Source organism: Mustelus asterias, chromosome 28, assembly GCF_964213995.1.
Source record: "Mustelus asterias chromosome 28, sMusAst1.hap1.1, whole genome shotgun sequence".
In the NCBI taxonomy this organism is placed as follows: domain Eukaryota; kingdom Metazoa; phylum Chordata; class Chondrichthyes; order Carcharhiniformes; family Triakidae; genus Mustelus; species Mustelus asterias.
This window is the reverse complement of record NC_135828.1, coordinates 22,260,908-22,275,980: the sequence shown is the minus strand read 5'-3', so window position 1 is coordinate 22,275,980 and position 15,073 is coordinate 22,260,908. Positions and strand designations below refer to the sequence as shown.

The 15,073-nt window shown below is 45.5% G+C and overlaps 1 protein-coding gene across 1 annotated transcript in view; it reads left to right on the top strand.

Annotated features, from left to right (window-relative positions):
- The window catches only part of LOC144480308 (protein transport protein Sec31A-like), a 106,606-nt gene extending 92,120 nt beyond the window's left edge, over positions 1–14,486 (top strand). Inside the window, 3 exon segments of the mRNA XM_078199662.1 lie at positions 3,484–3,603; positions 8,930–9,001; positions 12,866–14,486. Coding sequence (XP_078055788.1) covers positions 3,484–3,603; positions 8,930–9,001; positions 12,866–13,045 — 372 coding nt within the window. The 3' untranslated portion in view covers positions 13,046–14,486.
- The last annotated feature ends 587 nt before the right edge of the window (positions 14,487–15,073 follow it).

Here is a 15,073-nt window from a genome sequence, read left to right as displayed (position 1 = left end):
ATACTCTGATCTTTTGTACTCCCTTCCAAAATGAAAAATTTTGCATTTTTCCACATTACACTCTGTTTGCCAATTTTTACCCACTTACTTAACCTCTCAATATCTCTTTGTAAACCGTTAGTAACTTGCCTTTCCACCCATTTTTATGTAATCTGCAAATTTGGCTACATTCGCATCCTTGTAAGCAGTTGCGGTCCCGGCGCTGATCCCTGTGGAACACCAGGTTACAAGTCGCCAACCTGAGAGAGAGCGCCACTAATCCCCATTCGCCAATTCTCTATCTGTGCCAATATACAACCTCAACACCATGGGCTCTTATGACTTAACCTTTTGTGAGGTTCCTTGTCAAACGCTCTCTAAGTCCAAATACAACACATCTACTGGTTCCCCTCTATTCATTCTGGTTGAGACTTCCTCAAAAAGCATTAACAAATTATTTAGATGCAATTTCCCTTTCGTGAAACCAGGCTGACTCTGCTTCATTAGATTATGATTTTCCAAATGTGCCACACTTACTTCCTTAATAATTGACCCCAACAATAGATGTTAGGCTAATCAGCCTATAGTTACCCGCTTTTTGCCTCCCTCCCTTTTTGAATTGTGTACCCACCATACCTTTCTCCTTATCATTGGTGGCTGTGTCCTGAGTTGATCAGGCCTTAATCTGAAATTGCCTTAGTAAACCTCTCTGCCTCTTGTGTTGGGTGCTTCCTTCAAGCCCACTATTTAGGCCAATCTTCAAGTTTTCTTTTCAAATTTTCAAGATTTTTCGAATCTTCAGAGGCTAGCACTGCTGCCTCACAGCGCCAGGGACTCGGGTTCGATTCCTGGCTTGGGTCACTATCGACGTGGAGTCTGCACGTTCTCCCCGTGTCTGCGTGGGTTTCCTCCGGGTGCTCCGGTTTCCTCGCACAGTCCGAAAGACGTGCTGGTTAGATGCATTGGCCATGCTAAATTCTCCCTCAATGTACCCGAACAGGCGCCGGAGTGTGGCAACTAGGGGATTTTCACAGTAACTTCACTGCAGTGTTAATAAGAACATAAGAACATAAGAAATAGGAGCAGGAGTAGGCCATCTAGCCCCTCGAGCCTGCCCCGCCATTCAACAAGATCATGGCTGATCTGACGTGGATCAGTACCACTTACCCGCCTGATCCCCATAACCCTTAATTCCCTTACCGATCAGGAATCCATCCATCCGCGCTTTAAACATATTCAGCGAGGTAGCCTCCACCACCTCAGTGGGCAGAGAATTCCAGAGATTCACCACCCTCTGAGAGAAGAAGTTCCTCCTCAACTCTGTCTTAAACCGACCCCCCTTTATTTTGAGGCTGTGTCCTCTAGTTTTAACTTCCTTACTAAGTGGAAAGAATCTCTCCGCCTCCACCCTATCCAGCCCCCGCATTATCTTATAAGTCTCCATAAGATCCCCCCTCATCCTTCTAAACTCCAACGAGTACAAACCCAATCTCCTCAGCCTCTCCTCATAATCCAAACCCCTCATCTCCGGTATCAACCTGGTGAACCTTCTCTGCACTCCCTCCAATGCCAATATATCCTTCCTCATATAAGGGGACCAATACTGCACACAGTATTCCAGCTGCGGCCTCACCAATGCCCTGTACAGGTGCATCAAGACATCCCTGCTTTTATATTCTATCCCCTTCGCAATATAGGCCAACATCCCATTTGCCTTCTTGATCACCTGTTGTACCTGCAGACTGGGCTTTTGCGTCTCATGCACAAGGACCCCCAGGTCCCTTTGCATGGTAGCATGTTTTAATTTGTTTCCATTGAGATAGTAATCCCATTTGTTATTATTTCCTCCAAAGTGTATAACCTCGCATTTCTCAACGTTATACTCCATTTGCCATATCCTCGCCCACTCACTCAGCCTGTCCAAATCTCTCTGCAGATCTTCTCCGTCCTCCACACGATTCACTTTTCCTTAATGTAAGGCTTCTTGTGACACTGATAAATAAACTTTAAGTCACCCTTCCTGTATCTCCTCCTTTGCCTCAGCTGCGTACATCTTAGATCCAAACACTATTAATTACATAGATATGCGATGGGGCAATACCTTAGCAGATGATATTGTATCACCACTGTCCCCACAGTGTCATCTATACAGATGAAATAAGAAAGAAAAACAGTTTAGATGTTCACTCTATAAAGTGGCTATTGACTGGGTGTGTTGTAGATCTAGTGTCAATCCTGATGAAACCACTGTTTAATGGTCTGAAAGCCTCTCCGTTCTCCTAGTTAGGATTGTTAGTTGTGTAAAAAAAAACCCAGAAAATGAAATGTGAAAGGCAGAGCAAATTGCTTAGATTTTTCAAACTTAGCACCAGCCGAGGGAGGTGGAGGGATCGCTATGCTTTGGGAGAAGGGATAACAGAAAAGATGTTCTTATTCTCACGCTGACATCTTGACTCTGCAGCTTGATGTTGCCTCCTTTATTTCAATCACAGGAGTAATTGGGACTCCGCATGTTGATTTAATTCAGTCTCCATTTTAAAGCAATTAAATGTAATGGTGGCAGGTTCCCTTCCCTGAAGGATATTCGTGTACCGGTTGTCTAATGGCAGCTAGATTTAATGAATTCAGCTGCACAATTTGCTCTGGTGGGATTTGAATTCTCTGAAATATAACCACCAGGTTACCAGACCCATATGGGTGTAGGAGTTGAGAAATGGGACAAAACACTCACAAATGAGGTGGTACGGATGGCACAGTGGCTAGCACTGCTGCCTCACATCGCCAGGGACCCGGGTTCGATTCCTGGCTTGGGTCACTGCCTGTGTGGAGTTTGCACGTTCTCCCCATGTCTGCGTGGGTTTCCTCCGGGTGCTCCAGTTTCTTCCCACAGTCCAAAGATGTGCGGGTTAAGTGGATTGGCCATGCTAAATTGCCCCTTAGTGTCCAAAGATGTGCAGGTTAGGTGGATTGGCCATGCTAAATTGCCCCTTAGTGTCCAAAGATGTGCAGGTCAGGTGGATTGGCCATGCTAAATTTCCCCTTAGTGTCCAAAGATGTGCAGGTTAGGTGGATTGGCCATGCTAAATTGCCCCTTAGTGTCCAAAGATGTGCAGGTCAGGTGGATTGGCCATGCTAAATTTCCCCTTAGTGTCCAAAGATGTGCAGGTTAGGTGGATTGGCCATGCTAAACGTGTGGAGTTGCAGGGATAGGGTGAGGGAAAGGGCCTTTTATCTAACTTTAATAATGAGTGTAAAACATCTGTATCCATTCCACGCATAACAGTAAGTGTTCCAGCAGCTGTATGAATTTGATATTCGTGCACGTTGTCTGATGGGGCTTGCTGCTGAGTTGACTGCTGGTGTACTGGACTTTGCGTCAAGCTGCAGCTTGCCATAGCAAACATATTGCTGCTGTACAGACAGTGTCGCTTGCCTTTAGTTCCCCTCTTGTGCAAGCTACGCGGTAATTTGCTGTGTGTCCTTTTTAATCATTCTCATTTCTAGCCACTGCAGCAGCTGCCCACGGAGAAGATTGTGAAAAAGCAAATCCCGGAAGAGCACATGGTGTTGAAGACGACCTTCGATGGGCTGGTACAGCGATGCCTTCTTGCTGCTGGTGACCCTGTATGTCACTGTTCAATCAGTAAAATAAGTCGATTACCTGTCAGTGTGCTTGTTTTACGTGCGTGTGTGTGTGCGCGTGTGAGTGATCTAAAGTGTTATGTATGAGATGGGGAGTACTCACTACTGGACCCATGAAGTTGGATTGAAATTACTGTGGTACAATGGGTATCTAAGATGGGGAAGCTAGGTTATCTACTGTGCTTCTAGTTAAGATGTTTAGAATTTGACAGGGTGTGATGGCTCTTTTGTTAGTTTCAAGTTGAAACCATTGCGAGGGTTTTCCGTCCACCATGACAAACACACAGGGTTAAGAACACAGAGGCTTGTGTTCCCTTTACACTTCCTTCTGCCGTGACCCCTCCCAGCAGCAGAAAAAAGTCAGGAAAGCTGTTACCACCCTGGATTTCCTACTCTCATTCATCTGGAGCGGAGGCGGCTGAGGGGAGACTTAATAGAGGTTTATAAAATGATGAAGGAGATAGATAGAGTGAACGTTCAAAGACTATTTCCTCGGGTGGATGGAGCTATTACAAGGGGGCATAACTATAGGGTTCGTGGCGGGAGATACAGGGAGGATATCAGAGGTAGGTTCTTTACTCAGAGAGTGGTTGGGGTGTGGAATGGACTGCCTGCAGTGATAGTGGAGTCAGACACTTTAGGAACATTTAAGCGGTTATTGGATAGGCACATGGAGCACACCAGGATGATAGGGAGTGGAATAGCTTGATCTTGGTTTCAGATAAAGCTCGGCACAACATCGTGGGCCGAAGGGCCTGTTCTGTGCTGTACTGTTCTATGTTCTATCTCCAAATAACAGAAAACTTTCCAAATTTTTAAAAATTTATTTATGGGACATGGGTGTCGCTGGCTGGGCCAGCATTTATTGCCCATCCCTATTTGCCCTTGAGAAGGTGATGGCGAGCTGCCTTCTTGAAACCACTGAATCAACTGAGTGGCCATTTCAGAGGGCAGCTGAGAGTCAACCACATTGCTGTGGCTCTGGAGTCACATGTAGGCCAGACCAGGTAAGGATGGCAGATTTCCTTCCCTAAAAGACATTAGTGAATCAGATGAGTTTTTCTGACAATCGACTATGGTTTCATGGTCATCAGTAGATTCTTCATTCCAGATATTCTTTTTTTAAATTGAATTCAAGTTCCACTATCTGCCGTGGTGGGATTCGAACCCGGGTCCCCAGAACATTTGCTGAGTTTCTGGATTAATAGTCTAGCGATAATATCACTAGGCCATCGCCTCCATCACGTGCCACGGGATCTGCTTCCTGCGGAATTCGAGTTCAGTGTCTCTAACATTAGATTACCAGTGATTCCAAGGGTCAAAGGGAAATGAAATCTCATGAGTTCTTAGCCAAATAAGGTCAATTACCCCATTGAATCATTGCTATCAAGCACCCAAATGCTGGCTGCAAATTCATGCAAGCACAATTGTTTTATAAGGCTTTTTGAGCCCAAACGTGCTTCGCGACATCTCATGAGGAGATGGTGGCATAATGGTAATGCCACTGAACTAGTAATCCAGATACCCAGGCGAATGCTCTGGGTCATGGGTTCAAATCCCACCGCTGATGGAATGTAAATCCAGTTAATAAATCTGGAATATAAAGCTAGTCTCAATAATGGTGACCATGTCAACTATCATCGAGCATTGTAAAGACCCATTTGGTTCACTAACGTGAACCTTTTCGGGAAGGATGTTGGCCATCCTTACCCCGGTCTGGCCTAGATGTGACCCACAGCATCGTGGTTGCCTCTTAACTGCCCTCTGAAATGTTCAGGAGATGGGTGACAAAAGCTGGCCCTTCTGCCAGCGATGCCCACGTCCCGTGGAAAAATAGGGAGAGCTTCAAACCTGTAAATTTTCTACAAATTGTTCATTATCAAATGCTAGATATTTACAAAAAAATGCTTTGCACCACAGAGCATTTTTTAAATAATCTGTGAGTAAAGAAGTATTTGTTCCAAGGTCTGGATTTTGGTGCGAAGGCCTTATTGCAGCACTCATTGTTAGTGTGTAGTGAAGCCTTCCTAGCCTGGGTGGCAAGCTGCCCCAGTGCTCAAATTGGATTTAGTAATGAACAGCCCGCGTTGAGATTGGAGCCTTATACTTTATCCGCATTATTTCCAGAAACCGCACTCACTGATGGGGATTTTCCACATCTGGGTGATGATTTTAGAAGAGGCAGACTCCAATTAGGGTGATCTCTGATGAAGTAAATCCACTGTTTTGTTATCAGGTCCCTTTGAATGGGGTGGGTAAAGGGGGCAGTGTAGAAAATAACACTACTTTATTTGCGCACACCTCCGTCTTTGATCTGTTGACATTTATCTCCTGGTAGCTGACAAAATAACCAGTAGAATTGGAGCCAGCTGGTAGCCAAATGCTTTGTGTTCATATTGCAGCATTATCTCCTTGCAATGTGTTAGAAATGTTGTACTAAACTTCTGATGCAGGATATTGTTATAATTGCTATATTAGTACAGAGGAACTATTCTCAGCCACGACTCTGATATCGCACACGCCCTTTCAGCTGTAGTAACTCATCCTGTGTTTGACCACACTCTTTTTTGATGGCTAATTCACTGTTTCACTCCTGAGCCACAATAAATACCATTATTTGAATGTCTTGGAATGACTGGAGTTAGAAACTTGAGTCAGTAAAATAGCAACTCCCTGCAGAAACTTTGCATCTAATTAGGTGGTCCGAGCTGTCCCGTGCTGACTGCTTGATCAGCTTGAGTCCTGTGCTGTTCAGGTTTTGTGCCTGGTCTGACCCTTGACCTATTGCCCTTGATCCAAGACCGCTACCGTCCACCCTTGTGACATAACTCAGCAAATCCTCCACTGCACAACCTGAGTATGAAATAATTATGCAAGGGAGGCAGTGGCATAGTAGTGTTATCACTGGATCGGTAATCCAGAGAGCCAGGATAGTGCTCTGGGGACCCGGGTTCGAATCCCACCATGGCAGATGGTGAAATTTGAATTCAATAAAAATCTGGAATTAAAAGTTTAATGAAGATGATGAAACCATTGTCAGTTGTCGTAAAAGCCCATCTGGTTCACTAATGCCTTTAATGGAAGGAAATTTGCTACGCTTACCTGGTCTGGCCTACATGACTCCAGACCCACAACAATGTGGTTGACTCTCAACTGTCCTCTGGAATGGAAGGCAGTTGGGGATGGGCAATCAATGCGAGGAATGCCCAACATCCCGTAAAAATAAATTCAACAAAGTGTACACCAGTGGTCATCTGGAAAGGCCCCACTGATTCATTCAACCTGACCCACAAAAGCACAGTGCCTTTTACATCACGATGCGTAGACATTCCACCCAAACGCCATTTTGGAGTGGGGGCAAAACGTACAAAGCACGAGTCAATTTTGGGCAAAGAAATCTGGGTAATTCCTATTCAGCGCCTTTTTGGCAATTAAACTGGAATAGGAAAGTTAAATAAGACTCTGTCCCTGATTAATGTCACACAGTACCAACCGTTTAGTTAAAATCTTATATCTTCGCCTCAGCCCAAAACAGGTCCAGCTCTTAGTCATGCTTTTATCATCTCAAAACTTCAATTGTTCCAGCACTCAGCTCACCATCTCCAGAGCTACTCCCGACATAAGGTCAAATCATGCAGAGTTTACAGTGTAATCGCTAAACCTCTTGCTCATTTCTTCAGTGGCTTCTGTTGCCTCTTCAATAAATACACAAAATTCTCGGGAAGATTACCAGGCCTGGCAGCACCTATAGAATAGTAATCCAGATACCCAGGCGAATGCTCTGGGTCATGGGTTCAAATCCCACCACTGGTGGAATGTAAATCCGGTTAATCAATCTGGAATATAATCTGGAATATAAAGCTAGTCTCAATAATGGCAGCACCTATAGTCACCTGATGAAGGAGCAGCGCTCCGAAAGCTAGTGGCTTTTGCTACCAAATAAACCTGTTGGACTTTAACCTGGTGTTGTGAGACTTCTTGCAGCACCTTTAGAGACAGAAACAGTTAACATTTCTAATTGAATATGATTGTTCTTCAGAATCCAGCACATCAACTTCTGAAGTAAAGTTTATTTATCAGTGTTAGAAGCAGGCTTACATTAACGCTGCAATGGAGTTAGTGTGAAAATCTCCTAATCGCGAAATCCTCAACTCAATTCCACTTCCCTTGGCAGTTTTACTGAAAGTTTATCTATATTTAATATATATCTCCTCTTACTCACTCTTTGCTTTTCCAACTCTCTTTCTGTGCCCCCCCCATCTCTGATCCATCTTTAGTGTTGGAGCCTCCATGTCTTTGTGTTCTGCCATTATTTCCTTAAGCTCTTGCGCTTTGCGACACCTCTCACTTTTAACAAAAAAGTGCTTTCATTGAACATCTGTCAGATTTCCTTCCCATCTCTTGTGCTCTGATCTTCGTTAAAGTGCCTCAAGATATTTTATTGAAACAAAAGTGTAAATTGCCATTCCCAGCAGAGTCCAATTGCTGCACTGACTGATATAAACCACCAGCAAAATGAGCACCACAGGAACAGGAATCGCTATAGATTCGTCAGCACTCCATCATCTACAGGATGGTTTGCCATTCAACTGGTTGTCTTGATAGTTAAATTAATTACTATCTGGAGTCCTGCTTTTGAAATGCATTGAATCACTTACTGCTGGACATTTTTAATATCCTCCCTCTCTCGCTGCCCGGTCCTTGCCGCCCCGCTCCCCGCCGTTCACAGAGGAAGATGACGAATGCAGTGTGGCAGTGTTACAGGCTGCATGAATTGCATTGCACAGCCAGTGTTGACAGCCAGATTACTCACCGTCCATATCGGAAAACATTAATATTGTTTAACGATCCCTGTCCAAAAACCAGCCCAAGAAAGGATAATCATTCCAGCTTTATTGCTGCACTGCATAGCCCCTAATTACTTAGCTGGGGGAACTTTACACTTGTGTATTTTGCCAATCCAAGCAATTGAAATCTGGGAACAAAAGTAAATTGATTCTGGAACATAATATGTGTGCGTGCGCGAGCGAGGGAGTCAGATGTGTCTGAACCAATTTCACAGCAATCTGCATTAAATCATCAGCAGTGCATCACGGTGACAGTGATTTATGGAAAGGCGTGTGTTTTGTGTATTTCTATACATTTGCGCGCGGGACCCAAAACAAATGCTCTGTGCACCGACTTTTAATCTTGAGAATTGTGGTGGCTGAGGTTTGAAACGCTTCATTCTCTGAGGCCGATGGAACACCGGCTGCCCTCTTCCCACCCTGAATCGCACTCATTTGATGAATTCTGAATTATCCCACAGCAAACCAAGAGGAAGTTGGATGATGCGGCGAAGCGACTGGATTACCTGTACGATAAACTGCGGGAGCAGACGGTGAGTGGAGATGGTTTGAGCGACGGTAATGGTATTTTAGCAGGTGGCTTTAGAGTCATAGAGGTTTACAGCATGGAAACAGGCCCTTCAGCCCAACTTGTCCATGCTGCCCTTTTTTGTAACCCCTAAGCTAGTCCTAATTGCCCACGTTTGGCCCATATCCCTCTATACCCATCTTACCCATGTAAGTGTCTAAATGCTTTTTAAAAGACAAAATTGTACCCATCTCTACTACTACCTCTGGCAGCTTGTTCCATACACTCACCACCCTCTGTGAAAACGTTGCCATTCTGGACCATTTTGTATCTCTTCCCTCTCACCTTAAACCTATGCCCTCTAGTTTTAGACTCCCCTACCTTTGGGAAAAGATTTTGACTATTTAGCTGATCTATGCCCCTCATTATTTTATAGACCTCTATAAGATCATCCCTAAACCTTCTACTCCTCTGCGCGGGTTTCCTCCCAGAGTCCAAAGATGCGTGGGTTAGGTTGATTGGCCATGCTAAATTGACCCTCGTGTCAGGGGGATTATCAGGGTAAATGTGTGGGGTTACGGGAATAGGGTGTGGGTGGGATGTGGTCACTACAGACTCGATGAGCCAAATGGCAGCCTCCTGTACTGTAAGGATTCTATGATTAATTAGAATAGAGCAAACATTTATCCTGAACATCTTTTATTTTAACCCACCTCGTTCAGACAGGTAAACAATTTAAAAGGCAATGCCTAATTCCACAGCGTATATGCATTAAAAAATAAAACCCTGTACACAAGTCAGACAAACTGTTTGTGTTATAAGGAGAGGCTGGATAGACTGGAATTGCCTCGGAATGTCATAGAGGATGATTAGATTCTCTTTGTTGGAGATTGTCAATTCCAAGGGTTTGATTCCTGGCTTGGGTCACTGTTTGTGTGGAGTCCGCACATTCTCCCCGTGTCTGCGTGGGTTTCCTCCGGGTGCTCCTGTTTCCTCCCACAGTCCAAAGATGTGCAGGTTAGGTGGATTGGCCACGCTAAATTGCCCCTTAGTGTCCCAAGATACGTAGGTTAGATGGATGGTAAATGTGTGGGGTTACTGGGATAGGGCGGGGAAGGGAACCTGGGTAAGATACTCTGTCAGAGAGTCAGTGCAGACTCGATGGGCTGATTGGTCTCTGCGCTGTCGGGATTCTATGTGATGCAAAGTCATGCAGGAGAAATCTGGATTAGAAAATAACCAAATGTCAGCGACGCCAGCACACGTGATACCAACCTCATTTGGGGCTGGGATTTTCTTTTGCCGCGTTCTTCCTGTTCTTTGGTTCTGAAGGTTGTTGAGCTTTGTCGGCCAAGTCGCCACCATTCACCTGTGAAGGGTGACAGTCACTCTCTGCTCAACCAAAGGATATCACAGCTAAACTTCAGACTGCCCTTGTCCAATCCAAAGTGCACTCCCGGTGGCGGGGGTGCGGGGGGTCACTGAAACTGACTAGAGGCAAAAGTGAAATCAACAGGAATCGGGGGATCTCCGCTGGTTGGAGTCACACCGAGTGCACAGGACAAAGGGTTATGATTGTTGCTTATGCTTGTGGGATTACGAGAATAGGGCCTGGGTGGGATTGTTGTTGGTGCAGACTCGATGGGTCAAATGGCTTCCTTTTGCATTGTAGGGATTCTGAGATTCTGTGGAAACCAATCCTCTCGGCCCCAAGGTCCCACTGCAGGAGTTCCTCGGGAGTGTCCTAGGCCCAACCGGTTTTAGCTACTCCATCAGTAACTTTCCCCCCAAAATAAGATCGGAAGTGAGGATGTTTCCTGGTGATTGCAGCATGTTCAGTATAACGTGCAACTTTTCAGGATACTGAGTTAGTCCATGTGTATATAAATAGAAGTTGTGTCTGCATTTAGCAAAGTGTGGAGAACAGTCAGGCTCCGACTAATAAGTGGCAAATAACATTTGTGTCAGATAATGACAATCTCCAACAGAAGAGAATCTAATCATCTCCCCATGACATTACTATTACCATTGCTCAATTCCCCATCGTCAACACCCTGGGGGTTCCCACTGACCAGAAATTTAACTGGACCAGCCAGACAAATACTGTCTACAAGAGCAAGTCAGAGGCTGGGAATTCTGTAGCGAGTAACTCACCTCCTGACTCCCCAAAGCCTGTCCACCATCGACAAGGCACAAGTCAGGAGTGTGATGGAATACTCCCCACTTGCTTGGATAGGTGCAGCTCCAACAACACTTGAGAAGCTCGGCACCATCCAGGGCAAAGCAGCCCCGCTTGATAGGCAGCTCAGTCCACCAGCTTTTACCCATTTGCTCCCTCCTCCACGGGCATGGCGTGGCAGCAGTACGTACAAATTGCGGTACAGCACCTTGTTAAAGCTCCTTCCACAGCACATTCTAAACTCGTCATATCCACCAGCTCGAAGGATGAGGGCAGCAGAAGCACTGGAACACAACCTGCAACTTTCCCTCCCAAGCCCCACACCAGTCCGATCCGGAATCGCATCGCCCGTTCCTTCACTGTGCGAAATCCTGGAACACCGTCCCTAGCAGCAATGTGGGTGTACCTACGCCGCATGGGCTGCCACGGTTCAAGACATCGACACACCACCACCTTCTCGAGAGCAATTAGGGATGGGCAATAAATGCTGGCCTAGCCAGCGGCGCCCACATCCATGATCAAAAAAAAATCTTGCCTGGTTTCTGGCCGAGGGCGGTTGTGGTTTGCCTACCCTCACTCTTTGCCAAGCTCAGCTAACCTGGGACAGACCAGAGACTGAACTCGGTGGCTAAGTTATTTGAGCTCTCCACCCCCACCCCAAGAAACCTTGAATGAGTCTTGTTTTTTGCATTTGTTTTATACCCATTCTTTGCACCATTTGTGTCTGATTTATTTCCAAGAGATGCTCTTAAACATAACAGGGCGGAGCCAGCGATGATCATCTCAGATCTCGCTCGGAGCTTGAATAATTAAAGCTGAGATTAAGCTCAGTGACAAGTTCAGTGCACTTTACCAGATAACTTTGTGTAAGGAAACTTGAGTGGCCACAAGAGTCAGGCAATAATGCTGAATGAAAGGCTACATTGTTAGAGGATTAAAAGCAGTCACCATCTGCGATTGTCCCAAGATCATACCTGAACACATCAGATAAACTAATAATATCTTTGTGGGTGGAACACAAGTTCCCCATAATTGGGATGGGGGGCTGGTTTGGAGCTTCTCTTTAGCCCTGTGGTATGAACTGTACACTCTGCGGTGTGGTTTGAAGTGTTTGTCTGTAGGCCCGTGCTCAGTTGGGTGGTTGAAGAAGGGTGAACACTTGCTCTAGAGGGAGCACAGCGAAGCTTTACCAGGCTGATCCCTGGGACGGCAGGACTGTCGTACGAGGAGAGACTAAATTGGGTTAGGATTGTATTCACTGGAGTTTAGAAGAGTGAGAGGGGATCTCATAGAAACTTATAAAATTCTAACAGGGTTAGACGGGGTGGATTCTGAAAGAATGTTCCTGATGGTGAGAACTAGGGGTCATAGTTTGAGGATAAGGGGTAAACCTTTTAGGACTGAGGTGAGGAGAAATTTCTTCACCCAGGGGGTGGTGAAGGTGTGGAATTCACTCCCACAAAAAGTAGTTGAGGCCAAAACACTCTGTGATTTCGAGAAGAAATTAGATATAGCTCTTGAGGCTAAAGGGATCAAGGGATATGTGGGGGTAAGGGGGGAATCACGGGTTTAAATTTGATGATCAGCCATGATCATGATGAATGGTGGAGCAGGCTCGAAGGGCCGAATGGCCTCCTCCTGTTTCTATGTTTCTCAGCTCTGTAATGCTGTTCGGAAGCATTGATAACACTTGTGTTTTCTGCTGTCCAGCTTTCTCCTCACATTCTGAGTGGACTGCACGAAATAGTGCGGAACATAGAGGGAGGCAGTTACCAGCAAGCACTGGCTGTCCACACCCACGTTGTGAGCAGCAGCAACTTCAGCGAGATCTCTGCCTTCATGCCCGTCCTGAAGGTGGTGGTGACGATCGCGAACAAGCTCAACGTCTGAGGAAGGCTGCCCCGCTTGCCCGCCTGCCCGCTCGCCCAGCCACTGCAGGGTTTCACACTGACCTGAGGAACGAGGATAACTTGGGATTACTGAATTGTTTGCTTTTTTTTTTCCCTTCAGTGTTTTGATTCGTTGAATATGAGGAAAGTGTTAACGTTTGCAATATTTAGTGGAGCCTCTCTTTTGAAAGTTCAGCTTTTTGTATCTGTGAAATGCGCCATCTCGGCTTTTAAGTCAGCTCGAAGGGGGTGGAACCTGGTTCGTTTCGAATGTTACAGTTCTCTTCAGAAAGTTCTCTAATAAACACCCGTTGGCGGGGACCAGCCGAAGAGCTTCTGGTTTGTAGTCGCCTTGTGATAGGCATAAGCTACTTGTGTACGGAAGGTCAATGGGCAGTCACAAGACATCTGTGCAGCTCTTTGTGTTAGGGACACCGTTTTCACTCCCTGCAGTCACTGATGTCCCACAAATAGCTAGAGTACGGGCGGTGGTTGCTCAAATGCTGATCAAACTGTTGCCGTCTCTTAACGGGCACTGCCAGGGAAAGAAGTGCAGTCGAGTAAATTGGCTTCATCTGAAATCCGAGGCTACGGTCCGTGTATCAGCCAGACGGAAGGCGATGGGAAATAAGGAATCCTTTCCGACGTTGTGCTTCAGTCATTGGAGGGTGGCTATGCTATAACTAAACATTTCAGCTACGTTCTTGGGGAGGGGGGAGGGGGGGGGGGGAGAGGCGTCTCCTGTTGGTGCAGCCTAGGAAGGTTTGAGCGAATTGCATTTTTTAAACAGTTTGAACGGGAAAGCATTATCTTTTTCTCATTCAGGTTTCTACCAAACAGTGGGTTTGGGTCAGCTGGGAGATTGCATCCGGTCAAATGTACACACTCGGAGAATTCAGCCTCACCATCGTCAGTTTGGTAGTCTGAGTACAGAGATGAGCGTAGTACTGGCATTGTAAATACTTGGCTGCCAACTTCAATTATGAAACTGTAAAGTTGGCACAACAATGGCAGGCAGGCTGAGCTATTTTCTTTTTTTTAAAAAACAAAACGCATACTGCGTTGGGAGATTTTTGCAAATGCCAGGACACTTTAAGGTCTTATTCTTTGCACTCATGATTCGCAACATAGGCCAGTGAGATACCTGGTCTCTCTGTCTGTTGCCCATTGTTGTCCCAACAGATCCTAGCGGATTCTACTATAGATAAAATAGCCATCAGTCGGACACAATATGTCCTGTGAAAATGTTCTAGTTATTTTGGTGATATCAGTGTAAGCAGCTTTTTATGATTGCACAGAGAACCCAGTTACTGTGTCGCAGAGGCACTCAAATGCATAAATGCTGCCTTGTCTGCACAGATATTTATGACCTTATTGCCACAATAGCATATTTTTTCATTCAATATTGTGTATATGAAACCGAACATAATAAAGTTTTTCAATTGAAACCTTGTCTCAATGTTAGAAATGTGTAAGGATTTTAAGGGAGGCGATGGCCCAGTGGTATTGTCACTGGACTAGTCACCTAGGGTAATGCTCTGGGGACCCGGGTTCGAATCCCGCCACGGCAGATGGTGAAATCTGAATTCGACAAATATCTGGAATTAAGAATCTACTGATGACCATGAAACCATTGTCGATTGTCGGGAAAACCCATCTGGTTCACTAATGTCCTTTCGGGAAGGAAATCTGCCGTCCTTACTTGGTCTGGCCGACATGTGATTCCACAGCCACAGCAATGTGGTTGACTCAAATGCTCCACTGAAATGGCCTAGCAAGCCACTCAGTTCAAGAGCAATTAGGGGTGGGCAATAAATGCCGGCCTAGCCAGCGATGCCCATAATTCCATGAATGAATTTTTTTTTAAAAATGGGATTAAAATACTCTGCAATCCTTCCCATATTTCTGCCATACTCTTAATTATATTCCTTAGGCCATGAGATGAGCTAAGTGATTACATTTGGGGAATTGGATAGGCTGCATTTGAATCGTAGAATCCCTACAGTGCAGAAAGAGGCCATTCAAGGCA